General features: G+C 45.9%; 1 protein-coding gene across 1 annotated transcript in view; it reads right to left on the bottom strand.

Annotated features, from left to right (window-relative positions):
• Positions 1-16,194, bottom strand: part of LOC112237416 (thrombospondin type-1 domain-containing protein 1) — a 49,513-nt gene that overhangs the window by 8,410 nt on the left and 24,909 nt on the right. The window contains exons 3-9 of the mRNA XM_042311249.1: positions 14,716-14,910; positions 13,982-14,220; positions 13,632-13,843; positions 7,896-8,006; positions 6,964-7,298; positions 4,810-4,971; positions 4,046-4,457 (exon numbers count right to left, since the gene is read on the bottom strand). Coding sequence (XP_042167183.1) covers positions 4,046-4,457; positions 4,810-4,971; positions 6,964-7,298; positions 7,896-8,006; positions 13,632-13,843; positions 13,982-14,220; positions 14,716-14,910 — 1,666 coding nt within the window. The remainder of the gene's footprint in view (positions 1-4,045; positions 4,458-4,809; positions 4,972-6,963; positions 7,299-7,895; positions 8,007-13,631; positions 13,844-13,981; positions 14,221-14,715; positions 14,911-16,194) is intronic.

The following is a 16,194-nucleotide window of genomic DNA, read 5'->3' as shown; positions in this document are numbered from 1 at the left end:
TCAGCTAGAACACTACAGTTTTTCCCCGTACTTCAGCTAGAACACTACAGTTATTCCCCGTACTTCAGCTACAACACTACAGTTATTCCCCGTACTTCAGCTACAACACTACAGTTATTCCTCGTACTTCAGTTAGAACACTACAGTTATTCCCCGTACTTCAGCTAGAACACTACAGTTATTCCCCGTACTTCAGCTACAACACTACAGTTATTCCGCGTACTTCAGCTAGAATACTAGTTATTCCCCGTACTTCAGCTACAACACTACAGTTATTCCCCGTACTTCAGCTACAACACTACAGTTATTCCTCGTACTTCAGTTAGAACACTACAGTTATTCCCTGTACTTCAGCTAGAACACTACAGTTATTCCCCGTACTTCTGACTCAGACCACTACAGTTATTCCCCGTACTTCAGCTAGAATACTACAGTTATTCCCCGTACTTCAGCTAGAACACTACAGTTATTCCCCGTACTTCAGCTAGAACACTACAGTTATTCCCGTACTTCAGCTACAACACTACAGTTATTCCCGTACTTCAGCTACAACACTACAGTTATTCCCGTACTTCAGCTACAACACTACAGTTATTCCCGTACTTCAGCATCTAACCCTACAGTTATTCCCCGTACTTCAGCTACAACACTACAGTTATTCCCCGTACTTCAGCTACAACACTACAGTTATTCCCCGTACTTCAGCTACAACACTATAGTTATTCCCCGTACTTCAGCATCTAACCCTACAGTTATTCCCCGTACTTCAGCTAGAACACTACAGTTATTCCCCGTAATTCAGCTAGAACACTACAGTTATTCCCCGTAATTCAGCTAGAACACTACAGTTATTCCCCGTACTTCAGCTAGAACACTACAGTTATTCCCCGTACTTCAGCTAGAACACTACAGTTATTCCCCGTACTTCAGCTAGAACACTACAGTTATTCCCCGTACTTCTGACTCAGAACACTACAGTTATTCCCGTACTTCAGCTAGAACACTACAGTTATTCCCCGTACTTCAGCTAGAACACTACAGTTATTCCCCGTACTTCAGCTAGAATACTACAGTTATTCCCCGTACTTCAGCTAGAATACTACAGTTATTCCCCGTACTTCAGCATCTAAAACTACAGTTATTCCCGTACTTCAGCTAGAACACTACAGTTATTCCCGTACTTCAGCATCTAACCCTACAGTGATTCCCGTACTTCAGCTAGAACACTACAGTTATTCCCCGTACTTCAGCATCTACCCCTAGTTATTCCCGTACTTCAGCATCTACCCCTAGTTATTCCCAGTACTTCAGCATCTACCCCTAGTTATTCCCCGTACTTCAGCATCTACCCCTAGTTATTCCCAGTACTTCAGCATCTACCCCTAGTTATTCCCGTACTTCAGCATCTACCCCTAGTTATTCCCAGTACTTCAGCATCTACCCCTAGTTATTCCCCGTACTTCAGCTAGAATACTACAGTTATTCCCAGTACTTCAGCATCTACCCCTAGTTATTCCCCGTACTTCAGCTAGAACACTACAGTTATTCCCCATAATTCAGCTAGAACACTACAGTTATTCCCCGTACTTCAGCTAGAACACTACAGTTATTCCCCGTACTTCAGCTAGAACACTACAGTTATTCCCAGTACTTCAGCTAGAACACTACAGTTATTCCCCATACTTCAGCTAGAACACTACAGTTATTCCCCGTACTTCAGCTAGAACACTACAGTTATTCCCCGTACTTCAGCTAGAACACTACAGTTATTCCCCGTACTTCAGCTACAACACTACAGTTATTCCTCGTACTTCAGTTAGAACACTACAGTTATTCCCCGTACTTCAGCTAGAACACTACAGTTATTCCCCGTACTTCAGCTACAACACTACAGTTATTCCGCGTACTTCAGCTAGAACACTACAGTTATTCCCCGTACTTCAGCTACAACACTACAGTTATTCCCCGTACTTCAGCTACAACACTACAGTTATTCCTCGTACTTCAGTTAGAACACTACAGTTATTCCCTGTACTTCAGCTAGAACACTACAGTTATTCCCCGTACTTCTGACTCAGACCACTACAGTTATTCCCCGTACTTCAGCTAGAATACTACAGTTACTCCCCGTACTTCAGCTAGAATACTACAGTTATTCCCTGTACTTCAGCTAGAATACTACAGTTATTCCCCGTACTTCAGCTACAACACTACAGTTATTCCCCGTACTTCAGCTACAACACTACAGTTATTCCCCGTACTTCAGCTACAACACTATAGTTATTCCCCGTACTTCAGCATCTAACCCTACAGTTATTCCCCGTACTTCAGCTACAACACTACAGTTATTCCCGTACTTCAGCTACAACACTACAGTTATTCCCCGTACTTCAGCTACAACACTATAGTTATTCCCCGTACTTCAGCATCTAACCCTACAGTTATTCCCCGTACTTCAGCTAGAACACTACAGTTATTCCCCGTACTTCAGCTAGAACACTACAGTTATTCCCCGTACTTCAGCTAGAACACTACAGTTATTCCCCGTACTTCAGCTAGAATACTACAGTTATTCCCCGTACTTCAGCATCTAAAACTACAGTTATTCCCCGTACTTCAGCTAGAACACTACAGTTATTCCCCGTACTTCTGACTCAGAACACTACAGTTATTCCCCGTACTTCAGCTAGAACACTACAGTTATTCCCCGTACTTCAGCTAGAACACTACAGTTATTCCCCGTACTTCAGCTAGAATACTACAGTTATTCCCCGTACTTCAGCTAGAATACTACAGTTATTCCCCGTACTTCAGCTCTAAAACTACAGTTATTCCCCGTACTTCAGCTAGAACACTACAGTTATTCCCCGTACTTCAGCATCTAACCCTACAGTGATTCCCCGTACTTCAGCTAGAACACTACAGTTATTCCCCGTACTTCAGCATCTAACCCTACAGTGATTCCCTGTACTTCTGACTCAGAACACTACAGTTATTCCCCATACTTCAGCATCTAAAACTACAGTTATTCCCCGTACTTCAGCTAGAATACTACAGTTACTCCCCGTACTTCAGCTAGAATACTACAGTTATTCCCTGTACTTCAGCTAGAATACTACAGTTATTCCCCATACTTCTGACTCAGAACACTACAGTTATTCCCCGTACTTCAGCTAGAACACTACAGTTATTCCCCGTACTTCAGCTAGAACACTACAGTTATTCCCCGTACTTCAGCTAGAACACTACAGTTATTCCCCGTACTTCAGCTAGAACACTACAGTTATTCCCCGTACTTCAGCTAGAATACTACAGTTATTCCCAGTACTTCAGCTAGAACACTACAGTTATTCCCGTACTTCAGCTAGAATACTACAGTTATTCCCCGTACTTCAGCTAGAATACTACAGTTATTCCCTGTACTTCTGACTCAGAACACTACAGTTATTCCCCGTACTTCAGCATCTAACACTTCAGTTATTCCAAGTACTTCAGCTAGAGCACTACAGTTATTCCCTGTACTTCTGACTCAGACCACTACAGTTATTCCCCGTACTTCAGCTAGAATACTACAGTTATTCCCGTACTTCAGCTAGAATACTACAGTTATTCCCCGTACTTCAGCTAGAATTCTACAGTTATTCCCTGTACTTCTGACTCAGAACTCTACAGTTATTCCCCATACTTCAGCTAGAACACTACAGTTATTCCCTGTACTTCTGACTCAGACCACTACAGTTATTCCCCATACTTCTGACTCAGACCACTACAGTTATTCCCTGTACTTTTGACTCAGAACAGTCCTAAAGCCTTTTAAAAAATATGAAAATATATGTATATATATATATATAAATACACGTTTTTCGTTCAATGTTTCGCAGGCGACACATCAATTGTCAATTATGAGATGGTTAGTTCCAGCCAAGCAATCTGATTGGTCAAAATAGGGATTTGACTGTCAAAGTGTATTTGTGGAGCACACGGTATTTTGTGAACATATATTAATTATAGTAATACATTAAATTAACAAACCAACTCTACCTACCCAAAGATTGGCGGTAGCACCTTCTGTCCCGATGGAGACAGTCTATCTGGGTCCTGAACCAGGGGAATAACCAGAGGAGGGGGTTGAGGCAGAGGTTTGCACCCCAGGTTAGGCCTTTCGTTCTGGGCTAGCCCTGGCCCTGTGCCCCCCTGGCTGTCGGAGAGGCTGGGTCTCTGGAGGCTGTTCCCACAGATGGAGGCCTCGTCAGAGAGTTTACGTCCCCCAGGTGAGTGCATCGATCCGCGGCGGACAGAGCTACACTGGGGTGTCCGGCAGAGTTTACGCCACAGGGTGACCAGGATGGTCGCTAGGATGACCGCCAGACATAGCGATATACCGGCCACGACTACCAGGTTACCACCGAGAAAGGAGGCTGGAGGAGGTGGGAGGGACGGAGAGGGAGCGGGAAGGACTGGAAAACAGAGAGAGATCGAAAGAGGAAGTGAGAGTAGAAAGAGAGAGAAATAGATGAGGGGATGGGGACAAGAGAAACAAGGTAAAGTTAGATGATTGAGGAAATCAGTATGACATCATTGAGGATAAGCCTATGAGCATAAGACAATGAAAATATGTATTTTTAGTTAAAAAGATGTCTTTTCACGTCTTGTGGTGATAGGGAAGTGACATTACTGGGGATAAAGATAAAAAAGAAAGGAGAGAGAGTTGGAGAGAGATACTGCATGACTGAAGATAAGAGGAATATATAGAAACAGAGTGGAAAGGAGAGGGAGAGTTGACATTAGATTATGTTAAGGACAACATACCTGTACAGTCTTCCAGTGAGCAGAGAGACTGTTCCTTGACCATGCCGGTGCACTGCATACTTCCACCACCGGAGGGCAGCAGACACTCTCGCACTCTCTCCCTCACCCCCTCTCCACAGCTCACACTGCACACACTCCACGCCTGCCACACACCCCATGACTCTACGGAGAGAGAGTTGGGGGGGAGGAGAGAGCAAGAGTTTTTTGGGGGGATCGAGCGAGAGATCACATACAGTAGCTCTCTAGCTGCTGAAAAAAAAATGCTGGTCAAGCTGGTCTGATGCTGGTCAGTGCTGGTCTGATGCTGGTCCGATGCTGGTCAGTACTGGTCTGATGCTGTACAGTGCTGGTCTGATGCTGGTCAGGGCTGGTCTGATGCTGGTCAGGGCTGGTCTGATGCTGGTCAGGGCTGGTCTGATGCTGGTCAGGGCTGGTCTGATGCTGGTCAGGGCTGGTCTGATGCTGGTCAGGGCTGGTCTGATGCTGGTCAGGGCTGGTCTGATGCTGGTCAGGGCTGGTCAGTACTGGTCAGATGCTGATCTGATGCTGGTCAGTGCTGGTCTGATGCTGGTCTGATGCTGGTCAGATGCTGGTCAGATGCTGGTCTGATGATGGTCTGATGATGGTCTGATGATGGTCTGTGCTGGTCTGATGCTGATCAGTACTGGTCAGATGCTGGTCAGATGCTGGTCTGATGATGGTCTGTGCTGGTCTGATGCTGGTCAGTGCTGGTCTGATGCTGGTCAGTGCTGGTCTGATGCTGGTCAGTACTGGTCTGATGCTGGTCAGTGCTGGACTGATGCTGGTCAAGCTTTTTCTGATGCTGGCCGAGCTAGCATTGAGTTAAGGTTAAGGTTAGGGCTAGAATATAGCAGTTAGGGTTTGCGTTCAGGGTTAGGGGTGGAGGAACATGGTTGGGTCAGGGTTAGGAGTGTTGGGTCAGGGGTGTTGGGTCAGGGTTAGGGGTGTAGGGACATGGTTGGGTCAGGGTTAGGGGTGTTGGGTCAGGGTGTTGGGTCAGGGTTAGGGGTGTAGGGACATGGTTGGGTCAGGGTTAGGGGTGTTGGGTCAGGGTTAGGGGTGGAGGGACATGGTTGGGTCAGGGTTAGGAGTGTTGGGTCAGGGTTAGGGGTGTAGGGACATGGTTGGGTCAGGGTTAGGGGTGTAGGGACATGGGTCAGGGTTAGGGGTGTTGGGTCAGGGTTAGGGGTGTTGGGTCAGGGTCTAGGGTCATGGTTGGGTCAGGGTTAGGGGTGAAGGGTCATGGTTGGGTCAGGGGTCATGGTTGGGTCAGGGTTAGGAGTGTAGGGTCATGGTTGGGTCAGGGTTAGGAGTGTAGGGTCATGGTTGGTCAGGGGTCATGGTTGGGTCAGGGTTAGGAGTGTAGGGTCATGGTTGGGTCAGGGTTAGGAGTGTAGGGTCATGGTTGGGTCAGGGTTAGGAGTGTAGGGTCATGGTTGGGTCAGGGTTAGGAGTGTAGGGTCATGGTTGGGTCAGGGTTAGGGGTGAAGGGTCATGGTTGGGTCAGGGTTAGGAGTGAAGGGTCATGGTTGGGTCAGGGTTAGGAGTGAAGGGTCATGGTTGGGTCAGGGTTAGGAGTGAAGGGTCATGGTTGGGTCAGGGTTAGGAGTGTAGGGTCATGGTTGGGTCAGGGTTAGGGGTGTAGGGTCATGGTTGGGTCAGGGTTAGGGGTGTAGGGTCATGGTTGGGTCAGGGTTAGGGGTGTAGGGTCATGGTTGGGTCAGGGTTAGGAGTGTAGGGTCATGGTTGGGTCAGGGTTAGGGGTGTCGGGTCAGGGTCTAGGGTCATGGTTGGGTCAGGGTTAGGGGTGAAGGGTCATGGTTGGGTCAGGGGTCATGGTTGGGTCAGGGTTAGGAGTGTTGGGTCAGGGTTAGGGGTGTAGGGACATGGTTGGGTCAGGTATAGGGGTGTTGGGTCAGGGTTAGGGGTGTTGGGTCAGGGTTAGGGGTGTTGGGTCAGGGTCTAGGGTCATGGTTGGGTCAGGGTTAGGGGTGTTGGGTCAGGGTTAGGGGTGAAGGGTCATGGTTGGGTCAGGGGTCATGGTTGGGTCAGGGTTAGGGGTGAAGGGTCATGGTTGGGTCAGGGTTAGGGGTGAAGGGTCATGGTTGGGTCAGGGTAAAGTTGTGTTCCTACCTGCGTTCCTGTTTACCACCAGGCAGGTCTGTGCTGGACTCGGGGAGAGGCTGAAGTTGAGCACAAATCTGAAGCAGTATTTATTCCTTCCTGGGTCAAAGACCGAACAGTTGAATTCTGTCTCGTTCTCCCCCTGTGTCAGCCAATTAAACGCCAGTGGAACGGAGGGGGGCGGGCCCTCTGCCCCTACACCCCCTTCACCTGCTCCCCCCGCCCCCGTGCCCCCCTTTCCCTCGGATCCCACACCTCCGTCCCGGAATAAGAGGACCTTGCCGCTGATCAGAGCACAGGGAGGGGTCACCAGGCGCACAGATATCGCTCCCTCACAGCCTGACCTGGACGAGGAGGAGGAGGAAAACAGAACGACATCTGTAATGTTTAAACTGGCTGCAGAAGTTGTGCCAGGGTTGAATCACTGCCACCTAGTGAGGTTAACATAGGGCTAACATGCACCATGTTATCTTATGGGACCAGCTACAAGTTCACTTTCTGTCACATGCAAGTAAATCGACAATTTTGTGTGTCTGTGTGTGTGTGTGTGATTCTGTGTGTGTGTGTGCGTGTGTGATTCTGTGTGTGTGTGTGTGTGTGTGTGATTCTGTGTGTGTGTGTGCGTGTGTGATTCTGTGTGTGTGTGTGATTCTGTGTGCGTGTGTGATTCTGTGTGCGTGCGTGCGTGATTCTGCGTGCGTGCGTGATTCTGTGTGTGTGTGCGTGTGATTCTGTGTGCGTGCGTGTGATTCTGTGTGCGTGCGGGCGTGTGCGATTCTGTGTGTGTGTGTGTGTGATTCTGTGTGCGTGCGTGCGTGTGATTCTGTGTGTGTGTGTGATTCTGTGTGCGTGCGTGATTCTGTGTGTGTGTGTGCGTGTGATTCTGTGTGTGTGTGTGTGTGTGATTCTGTGTGTGTGCGTGCGTGTGATTCTGTGTGTACCTGTAGGAGTTTATGTTGTCCACCAGTAGCTTATAGGAGAAGATCCTGGAGAGGTAGAGAGGGCCAGATGACTTGACATCCTGGTTTGTGTGAGGGGAGCGCAGCGCCACCCTGTAATCAAATAAAATACAACTTTATTTATACCACACATTTTAACAATACATTGCAGTACTTCACACTCACATAACACAGACAATATAATACATTTTTTAGACAAGAAGTAAATAGACGACCGCCCACAGGTAAAATGTGACACAATGTGTGACAGTTTATTAGGTACACCATCCTATACAGGTAAAATGTGACACAATGTGTGACAGTTTATTAGGTACACCATCCTATACAGGTAAAATGTGACACAATGTGTGACAGTTTATTAGGTACACCATCCTATACAGGTAAAATGTGACACAGCATGACTAAGCTAAATGCCATGCTGTATATAAATACACACTCAGTGGACAGTTTATTAGGTACACCATCCTATACAGGTAAAATGTGACACAGCATGACTAAGCTAAATGCCATGCTGTATATAATACACACTCAGTGGACAGTTTATTAGGTACACCATCCTATACAGGTAAAATGTGACACAGCATGACTAAGCTAAATGCCATGCTGTATATAAATACACACTCAGTGGACAGTTTATTAGGTACACCATCCTATACAGGTAAAATGTGACACAGCATGACTAAGCTAAATGCCATGCTGTATATAATACACACTCAGTGGACAGTTTATTAGGTACACCATCCTATACAGGTAAAATGTGACACAGCATGACTAAGCTAAATGCCATGCTGTATATAATACACACTCAGTAGACAGTTTATTAGGTACACCATCCCATTTAGGAAAATGGTTCCCTCCTACAGACAGTGAGTCACGTGGTTTGCTAAATAAAGCAGGCAGGCAGGCATCAAGACATTCAGTTACTGTTCAGTTGAAAGTTAGAATGGACAGAACTAGTGACCTAAGAGACTTTGAACGTGGTACGATCGCCGGTGCCAGGCACTCCGGTTCCAGTATCTCAGAAACAGACTCTCTACTGGGTTTCACCATACCATATTATCACCATACCATATTAACACCCTACCATATTAACACCTCACCATATTAACACCTCACCATATTATCACCATACCATATTATCACCATACCATATTATCACCATACCATATTATCACCATACCATATTATCACCATACCATATTAACACCATACCATATTATCACCATACCATATTAACACCATACCATATTATCACCATACTGAGGGATATCACCATACCATTATATTATATTACTAATCCAAAAGGAGAGACCAATCCAAAAGGAGAGAGATTAATCCAAAAGGAGACTAATCCAAGGGAGAGACTAATCAAAAGGAGAGAGACTCATCCAAAAGGAGAGAGACTAATACAAAAGGAGAGACTAATCAACAGAGAGACTAATCAAAAGGAGAGAGACTCATCCAAAAGGAGAGAGACTAATACAAAAGGAGAGACTAATCAACAGAGAGACCAATCAACAGGAGAGAGACTAATCCAAAAGGAGAGAGACTAATCAACAGGAGAATAATCCAAAATGAGAGAGACTAATCAACAGGAGAGACTAATCCAAAAGGAGAGACCAATCAACAGAGAGACTAATCAACAGGAGAGAGACTAATCCACAGGAGAGAGACTAATCCAAAAGGAGAGAGACTAATCAACAGGGGAGAGACTAATCCAAAAGGAGAGACTAATCCAACAGGAGAGAGACTAATCCAAAAGGAGAGAGACTAATCCAAAAGGAGAGAGACTAATCAACAGGAGAGAGACTAATCCAACAGGAGAGAGACTAATCCAACAGGAGAGAGACTAATCAACAGGAGAGAGACTAATCAACAGGAGAGAGACTAATCCAACAGGAGAGAGACTAATCCAACAGGAGAGAGACTAATCCAACAGGAGAGAGACTAATCCAACAGGAGAGAGACTAATCCAACAGGAGAGAGACTAATCAACAGGAGAGAGACTAATCCAACAGGAGAGAGACTAATCCAACAGGAGAGAGACTAATCAACAGGAGAGAGACTAATCAACAGGAGAGAGACTAATCAACAGGAGAGAGACTAATCCAACAGGAGAGAGACTAATCAACAGAGACTAATCCAACAGGAGAGACTAATCCAACAGGAGAGAGACTAATCAACAGACTAATCAACAGAGAGACTAATCAACAGAGAGAGACTAATCAACAGGAGAGACTAATCCAACAGGAGAGAGACTAATCAACAGGAGAGAGACTAATCAACAGGAGAGAGACTAATCAACAGGAGAGAGACCAACAGGAGAGAGACTAATCAACAGGAGAGAGACTAATCAACAGGAGAGAGACTAATCCAACAGGAGAGAGACTAATCAACAGGAGAGAGACTAATCAACAGGAGAGAGACTAATCCAACAGGAGAGAGACTAATCCAACAGGAGAGAGACTAATCCAACAGGAGAGAGACTAATCAACAGGAGAGAGACTAATCAACAGGAGAGAGACTAATCAACAGGAGAGAGACTAATCAACAGGAGAGAGACTAATCAACAGGAGAGAGACTAATCAACAGGAGAGAGACTAATCAACAGGAGAGAGACTAATCAACAGGAGAGAGACTAATCAACAGGAGAGAGACTAATCAACAGGAGAGAGACTAATCAACAGGAGAGACTAATCAACAGGAGAGAGAGAGACTAATCAACAGGAGAGACTAATCAACAGGAGAGACTAATCAACAGGAGAGACTAATCAACAGGAGAGACTAATCAACAGGAGAGAGACTAATCAACAGGAGAGAGACTAATCAACAGGAGAGAGACTAATCAACAGGAGAGACTAATCCAACAGGAGAGAGACTAATCAACAGAGGAGAGACTAATCAACAGGAGAGACTAATCAACAGGAGAGAGACTAATCAACAGGAGAGAGACTAATCAACAGGAGAGAGACTAATAATCAACAGGAGAGAGACTAATCAACAGGAGAGAGACTAATCAACAGGAGAGAGACTAATCAACAGGAGAGAGACTAATCAACAGGAGAGAGACTAATCAACAGAGAGAGAGACTAATCAACAGAGACTAATCAACAGAGAGACTAATCAACAGGAGAGAGACTAATCAACAGGAGAGAGACTAATCAACAGGAGAGAGACTAATCCAACAGGAGAGAGACTAATCAACAGGAGAGAGACTAATCAACAGGAGAGAGACTAATCAACAGGAGAGAGACTAATCAACAGGAGAGAGACTAATCAACAGGAGAGAGACTAATCAACAGGAGAGAGACTAATCCAACAGGAGAGAGACTAATCAACAGGAGAGAGACTAATCAACAGACTAATCAACAGAGAGACTAATCAACAGGAGAGAGACTAATCCAACAGAGACTAATCCAACAGAGAGACTAATCCAACAGGAGAGAGACTAATCAACAGAGAGAGACTAATCAACAGGAGAGAGACTAATCAACAGGAGAGAGACTAATCAACAGGAGAGAGACTAATCAACAGGAGAGAGACTAATCAACAGGAGAGAGACTAATCAACAGGAGAGAGACTAATCAACAGGAGAGAGACTAATCAACAGGAGAGAGACTAATCCAACAGGAGAGACTAATCAACAGGACTAATCAACAGGAGAGACTAATCAACAGGAGAGACTAATCAACAGGAGAGACTAATCAACAGGAGAGAGACTAATCAACAGGAGAGACTAATCAACAGGAGAGACTAATCAACAGGAGAGAGACTAATCAACAGGAGAGACTAATCAACAGGAGAGAGACTAATCAACAGGAGAGACTAATCCAACAGGAGAGAGACTAATCAACAGGAGAGACTAATCAACAGGAGAGACTAATCAACAGAGAGACTAATCAACAGGAGAGACTAATCCAACAGGAGAGACTAATCAACAGGAGGAGAGACTAATCAACAGGAGAGAGACTAATCAACAGGAGAGACTAATCAACAGGAGAGAGACTAATCAACAGGAGAGACTAATCCAACAGGAGAGAGACTAATCCAACAGGAGAGACTAATCAACAGGAGAGAGACTAATCAACAGGAGAGACCAACAGGAGAGACTAATCAACAGGAGAGAGAGACTAATCAACAGGAGAGACTAATCAACAGGAGAGACTAATCAACAGGAGAGACTAATCAACAGGAGAGAGACTAATCAACAGGAGAGACTAATCCAACAGGAGAGACTAATCAACAGAGAGACTAATCCAACAGGAGAGACTAATCAACAGGAGAGAGACTAATCCAACAGGAGAGACTAATCAACAGGAGAGACTAATCAACAGGAGAGACTAATCAACAGGAGAGAGACTAATCAACAGAGAGAGAGACTAATCAACAGGAGAGACTAATCAACAGGAGAGAGACTAATCCAACAGGAGAGACTAATCAACAGGAGGAGAGAGACTAATCCAACAGGAGAGACTAATCAACAGGAGAGAGACTAATCAACAGGAGACTAATCCAACAGGAGAGACTAATCAACAGGAGAGACTAATCAACAGGAGAGAGACTAATCCAACAGGAGAGAGACTAATCCAACAGAGAGACTAATCAACAGGAGAGAGACTAATCAACAGGAGAGAGACTAATCAACAGGAGAGAGACTAATCAACAGGAGAGAGACTAATCAACAGGAGAGAGACTAATCAACAGGAGAGAGACTAATCAACAGGAGAGACTAATCAACAGGAGAGACTAATCAACAGAGAGAGACTAATCAACAGGAGAGAGACTAATCAACAGGAGAGAGACTAATCAACAGGAGAGAGACTAATCAACAGGAGAGACTAATCAACAGGAGAGACTAATCAACAGACTAATCAACAGGAGAGAGACTAATCAACAGGAGAGACTAATCAACAGGAGAGAGACTAATCAACAGGAGAGACTAATCAACAGGAGAGAGACTAATCCAACAGGAGAGACTAATCAACAGGAGAGAGACTAATCCAACAGGAGAGAGACTAATCAACAGGAGAGAGACTAATCAACAGGAGAGAGACTAATCAACAGGAGAGAGACTAATCAACAGGAGAGAGACTAATCAACAGGAGAGAGACTAATCAACAGGAGAGAGACTAATCAACAGGAGAGAGACTAATCAACAGGAGAGACTAATCAAAGAAAACTAAAAACTAACATTGTTTCCCCTTTCGGTAGGTTTTATCTTTGGATAAAAAACACATGATTTTGTACGACTCAAAATGTGTAAGAATTATACAACAAAGATCCAGTTTACAAAAAAGACCATATTCATTTCAGGTCAAATAATATACCAGGACAAATGAGCTATCAGCAGAATGAGAGCTTCATCTGCATGAATGTTTCATGTGTCTTTGGACCCGTCTCCTAATTAACACAGTTGGTTCACAGTGGGTTTTGGCATTGTAATCTGCATGTCATGAACGTGCATCTTGTGGGGGACAGACAAAAATCAAGATGTGCACGATGGCGCACTCGGGTGCAGGCTGGTTTGATCAAGGTTTTAGGCTGCGTTTACACAGGCAGCAAAATTCTGATATTTGATTCACTAATTGATCTTTTGGCCTATCACATCTGATCTGAATTGGGCTGCATGTGTAAACGCAGCCAAACTCTCCCTATCCAATAAACTGCCCCAGTCCTTCATATATATATATTTGTAAAGATGGTAAAACAACAGTGTACCTGATGAAGTCTCGTTCTGTGAAATGAAATGCACACAACAGATCCACCGTCTGAGAATGCAGCTCTTTGATTGGGTGCCGGGTGCGGGCGCGGACCTTGTCGATGCTATTTCGACCAATCTGGTTGAACTCCAGGTAACTGACCTCCAGGAAGAGGGCGGAACCGAGGCCAGAGGAGCAGGACTTGAACAGCTCATTGGTCGAGATCCCCACCTGGGAGAGGCAAAGGGGACAAGGGTTAGACAGTGGCTCACTTGAAATGATACCTAACGTGATAAATAGCAGCTATTGTGTAACGGCTATCATTAAGTTTAACAACCAACCATCCACACATACAGACCCTCTCCTCACCTGGAAGGATCCTGACTGGTTGCTGGCTCGGTCCACGGCAATGTGAAAGGTTGGCCACTCCACCTGAAGCTCAGAGCTCCACCACCAGGTGGCAGTAGTAGTAACAACCGCATTCCAATCTCTATCCGTTACGCTAGCATTAGCATTACCGTTAGCGTTAGCATTGGCGGTTGCGTAGTCAATCTGCTCCAGGCAGAAGCGGAATGTTCCAGCATACAGGAAGCAGGAGCAGTTGAATTCTAAAGTCAAGTCAGATCAAAGTGTATTTGTAATATGGGATACAGCGTAGTGTACATAGTTTCCTACAACAGAGCACATATACAGTATTTAGAGAGTTTAGCCAGCTTTTAGAATGAATCAAATGTTTCCCACAACAGAGCACATATACAGTATTTAGAGAGTATAGCCAGCTTTTAGAATGAATCAAATGTGCTCGCTTTTCAGCATTGTATTTATCCATTCATGACGAAAATGTGGAATCTTGTACAAATTCAGAGAATTCCGTGAACTGCTATTGGTCAATATTGCCCATGGGGAGCCAACATGGCTGCCATGAAATGTAGTTTCATTTAAATGCATCATAATGCAGAAACCTCAATGTCCTCACGGCTCTGACTTTCAGTAAAAAGGGAAAGGCTGGTTTCATCTAACGACATCGTCTGTAGACAATTTGAACGCGACAAGTTTTGTCTACAGACAATGTCGTTAGACCAAGTAGAAACCAGAGCACTAACCTAATCTCCCCTCTGATTGGTTGGCTGGCAGGGTTCTGGTGAGCAGGGTGGCGTTCGTTTCCGTGTCAACCAGAGTTAGGGTCATGTTCCGGATGTCGGAGGAAGCGTTGTGGTCTGCGGTGTCGTAGTTGAGGAACACACTGCTGTTACTAAGGGCAACATGGACGGAGGGCCACAGGTGGAGGCCAGCCATAGCTATACAATCAGAGAAGGGGGTAGATTTATTTCAATAGTAGGTAGTTAGGTAGACAGTAAGAAAAATCATGTAGATATTAGCCCATTTCATCAATTATGGTATCTCTGGGATTGTTTCTGTCTGTCTGCCTCTCTGGGTCTCTGTCTGCCTCTCTGGGTCTCTGTCTGCCTCTCTGGGTCTCTGTCTGCCTCTCTGGGTCTCTGTCTGCCTCTCTGGGTCTCTGTCTGTCTGTCCTGTCTCTGGGTCTCTGTCTGCCTCTCTGGGTCTCTGGCTGCCTCTCTGGGTCTCTGGCTGCCTCTCTAGGTCTCTGGCTGCCTCTCTAGGTCTCTGTCTAACTCTCTCTGGTCTCTGGCTGCCTCTCTTGGTCTCTGGCTGCCTCTCTTGGTCTCTGGCTGCCTCTCTGTCTGTCTCTGGCTGCCTCTCTCTGTCTGTCTCTGGCTGCCTCTCTTGGTCTCTGGCTGCCTCTCTGGTCTCTGGCTGCCTCTCTTGGTCTCTGGCTGCCTCTCTTGGTCTCTGGCTGCCTCTCTTGGTCTCTCTGGCTGCTGGCTCTCTTGGTCTCGGTCTGCCTCTCTTGGTCTCTGGCTGCCTCTCTAGGTCTCTGTCTGCCTCTCTAGGTCTCTGTCTGCCTCTCTAGGTCTCTGTCTGCCTCTCTAGGTCTCTGTCTAACTCTCTGGCTGCCTCTCTAGGTCTGGCTGCCTCTCTAGGTCTCTGTCTAACTCTCTAGGTCTCTGTCTGCCTCTCTAGGTCTCTGTCTGCCGCTGTCTCTACCTGTCTCTCTCTCTCTGCCTGTCTGTGTATCTGTGTCTCTCTCTCTGCCTGTCTCTGTGTCTCTCTCTCTGCCTATCTCTGCCTATCTCTGCCTGTCTCTCTCTCTGCCTGTCTCTGTGTCTCTCTCTCTGCCTGTCTCTGTGTCTCTCTCTCTGCCTGTCTCTGTGTCTCTCTCTCTGCCTGTCTCTCTCTCTCTGCCTGTCTCTCTCTCTCTCTGCCTGTCTCTCTCTCTCTCTGCCTGTCTGTCTCCTACTGTCTCTCTCTCTCTCTGCCTGTCTGTGTATCTGTCTCTCTCTCTCTCTGCCTGTCTCTGTGTCTTTCTCTCTGCCTGTCTCTGTGTCTCTCTCTGCCTCTCTCTCTGTGTCTCTCTCTCTGCCTGTCTCTGTCTCTCTCTCTCTGCCTGTCTCTGTCTCTCTCTCTCTGCCTGTCTCTGTCTCTCTCTCTGCCGGTCTCTGTCTCTCTCTCTCTGCCTGTCTCTGTCTCTCTCTCTCTGCCTGTCTCTGTCTCTCTCTCTC

This window comes from Oncorhynchus tshawytscha, linkage group LG33, assembly GCF_018296145.1.
Source record: "Oncorhynchus tshawytscha isolate Ot180627B linkage group LG33, Otsh_v2.0, whole genome shotgun sequence".
Taxonomy (NCBI): domain Eukaryota; kingdom Metazoa; phylum Chordata; class Actinopteri; order Salmoniformes; family Salmonidae; genus Oncorhynchus; species Oncorhynchus tshawytscha.
Note: the sequence above shows the minus strand (reverse complement) of the source record. Positions and strands in the feature narration are given on the sequence as shown.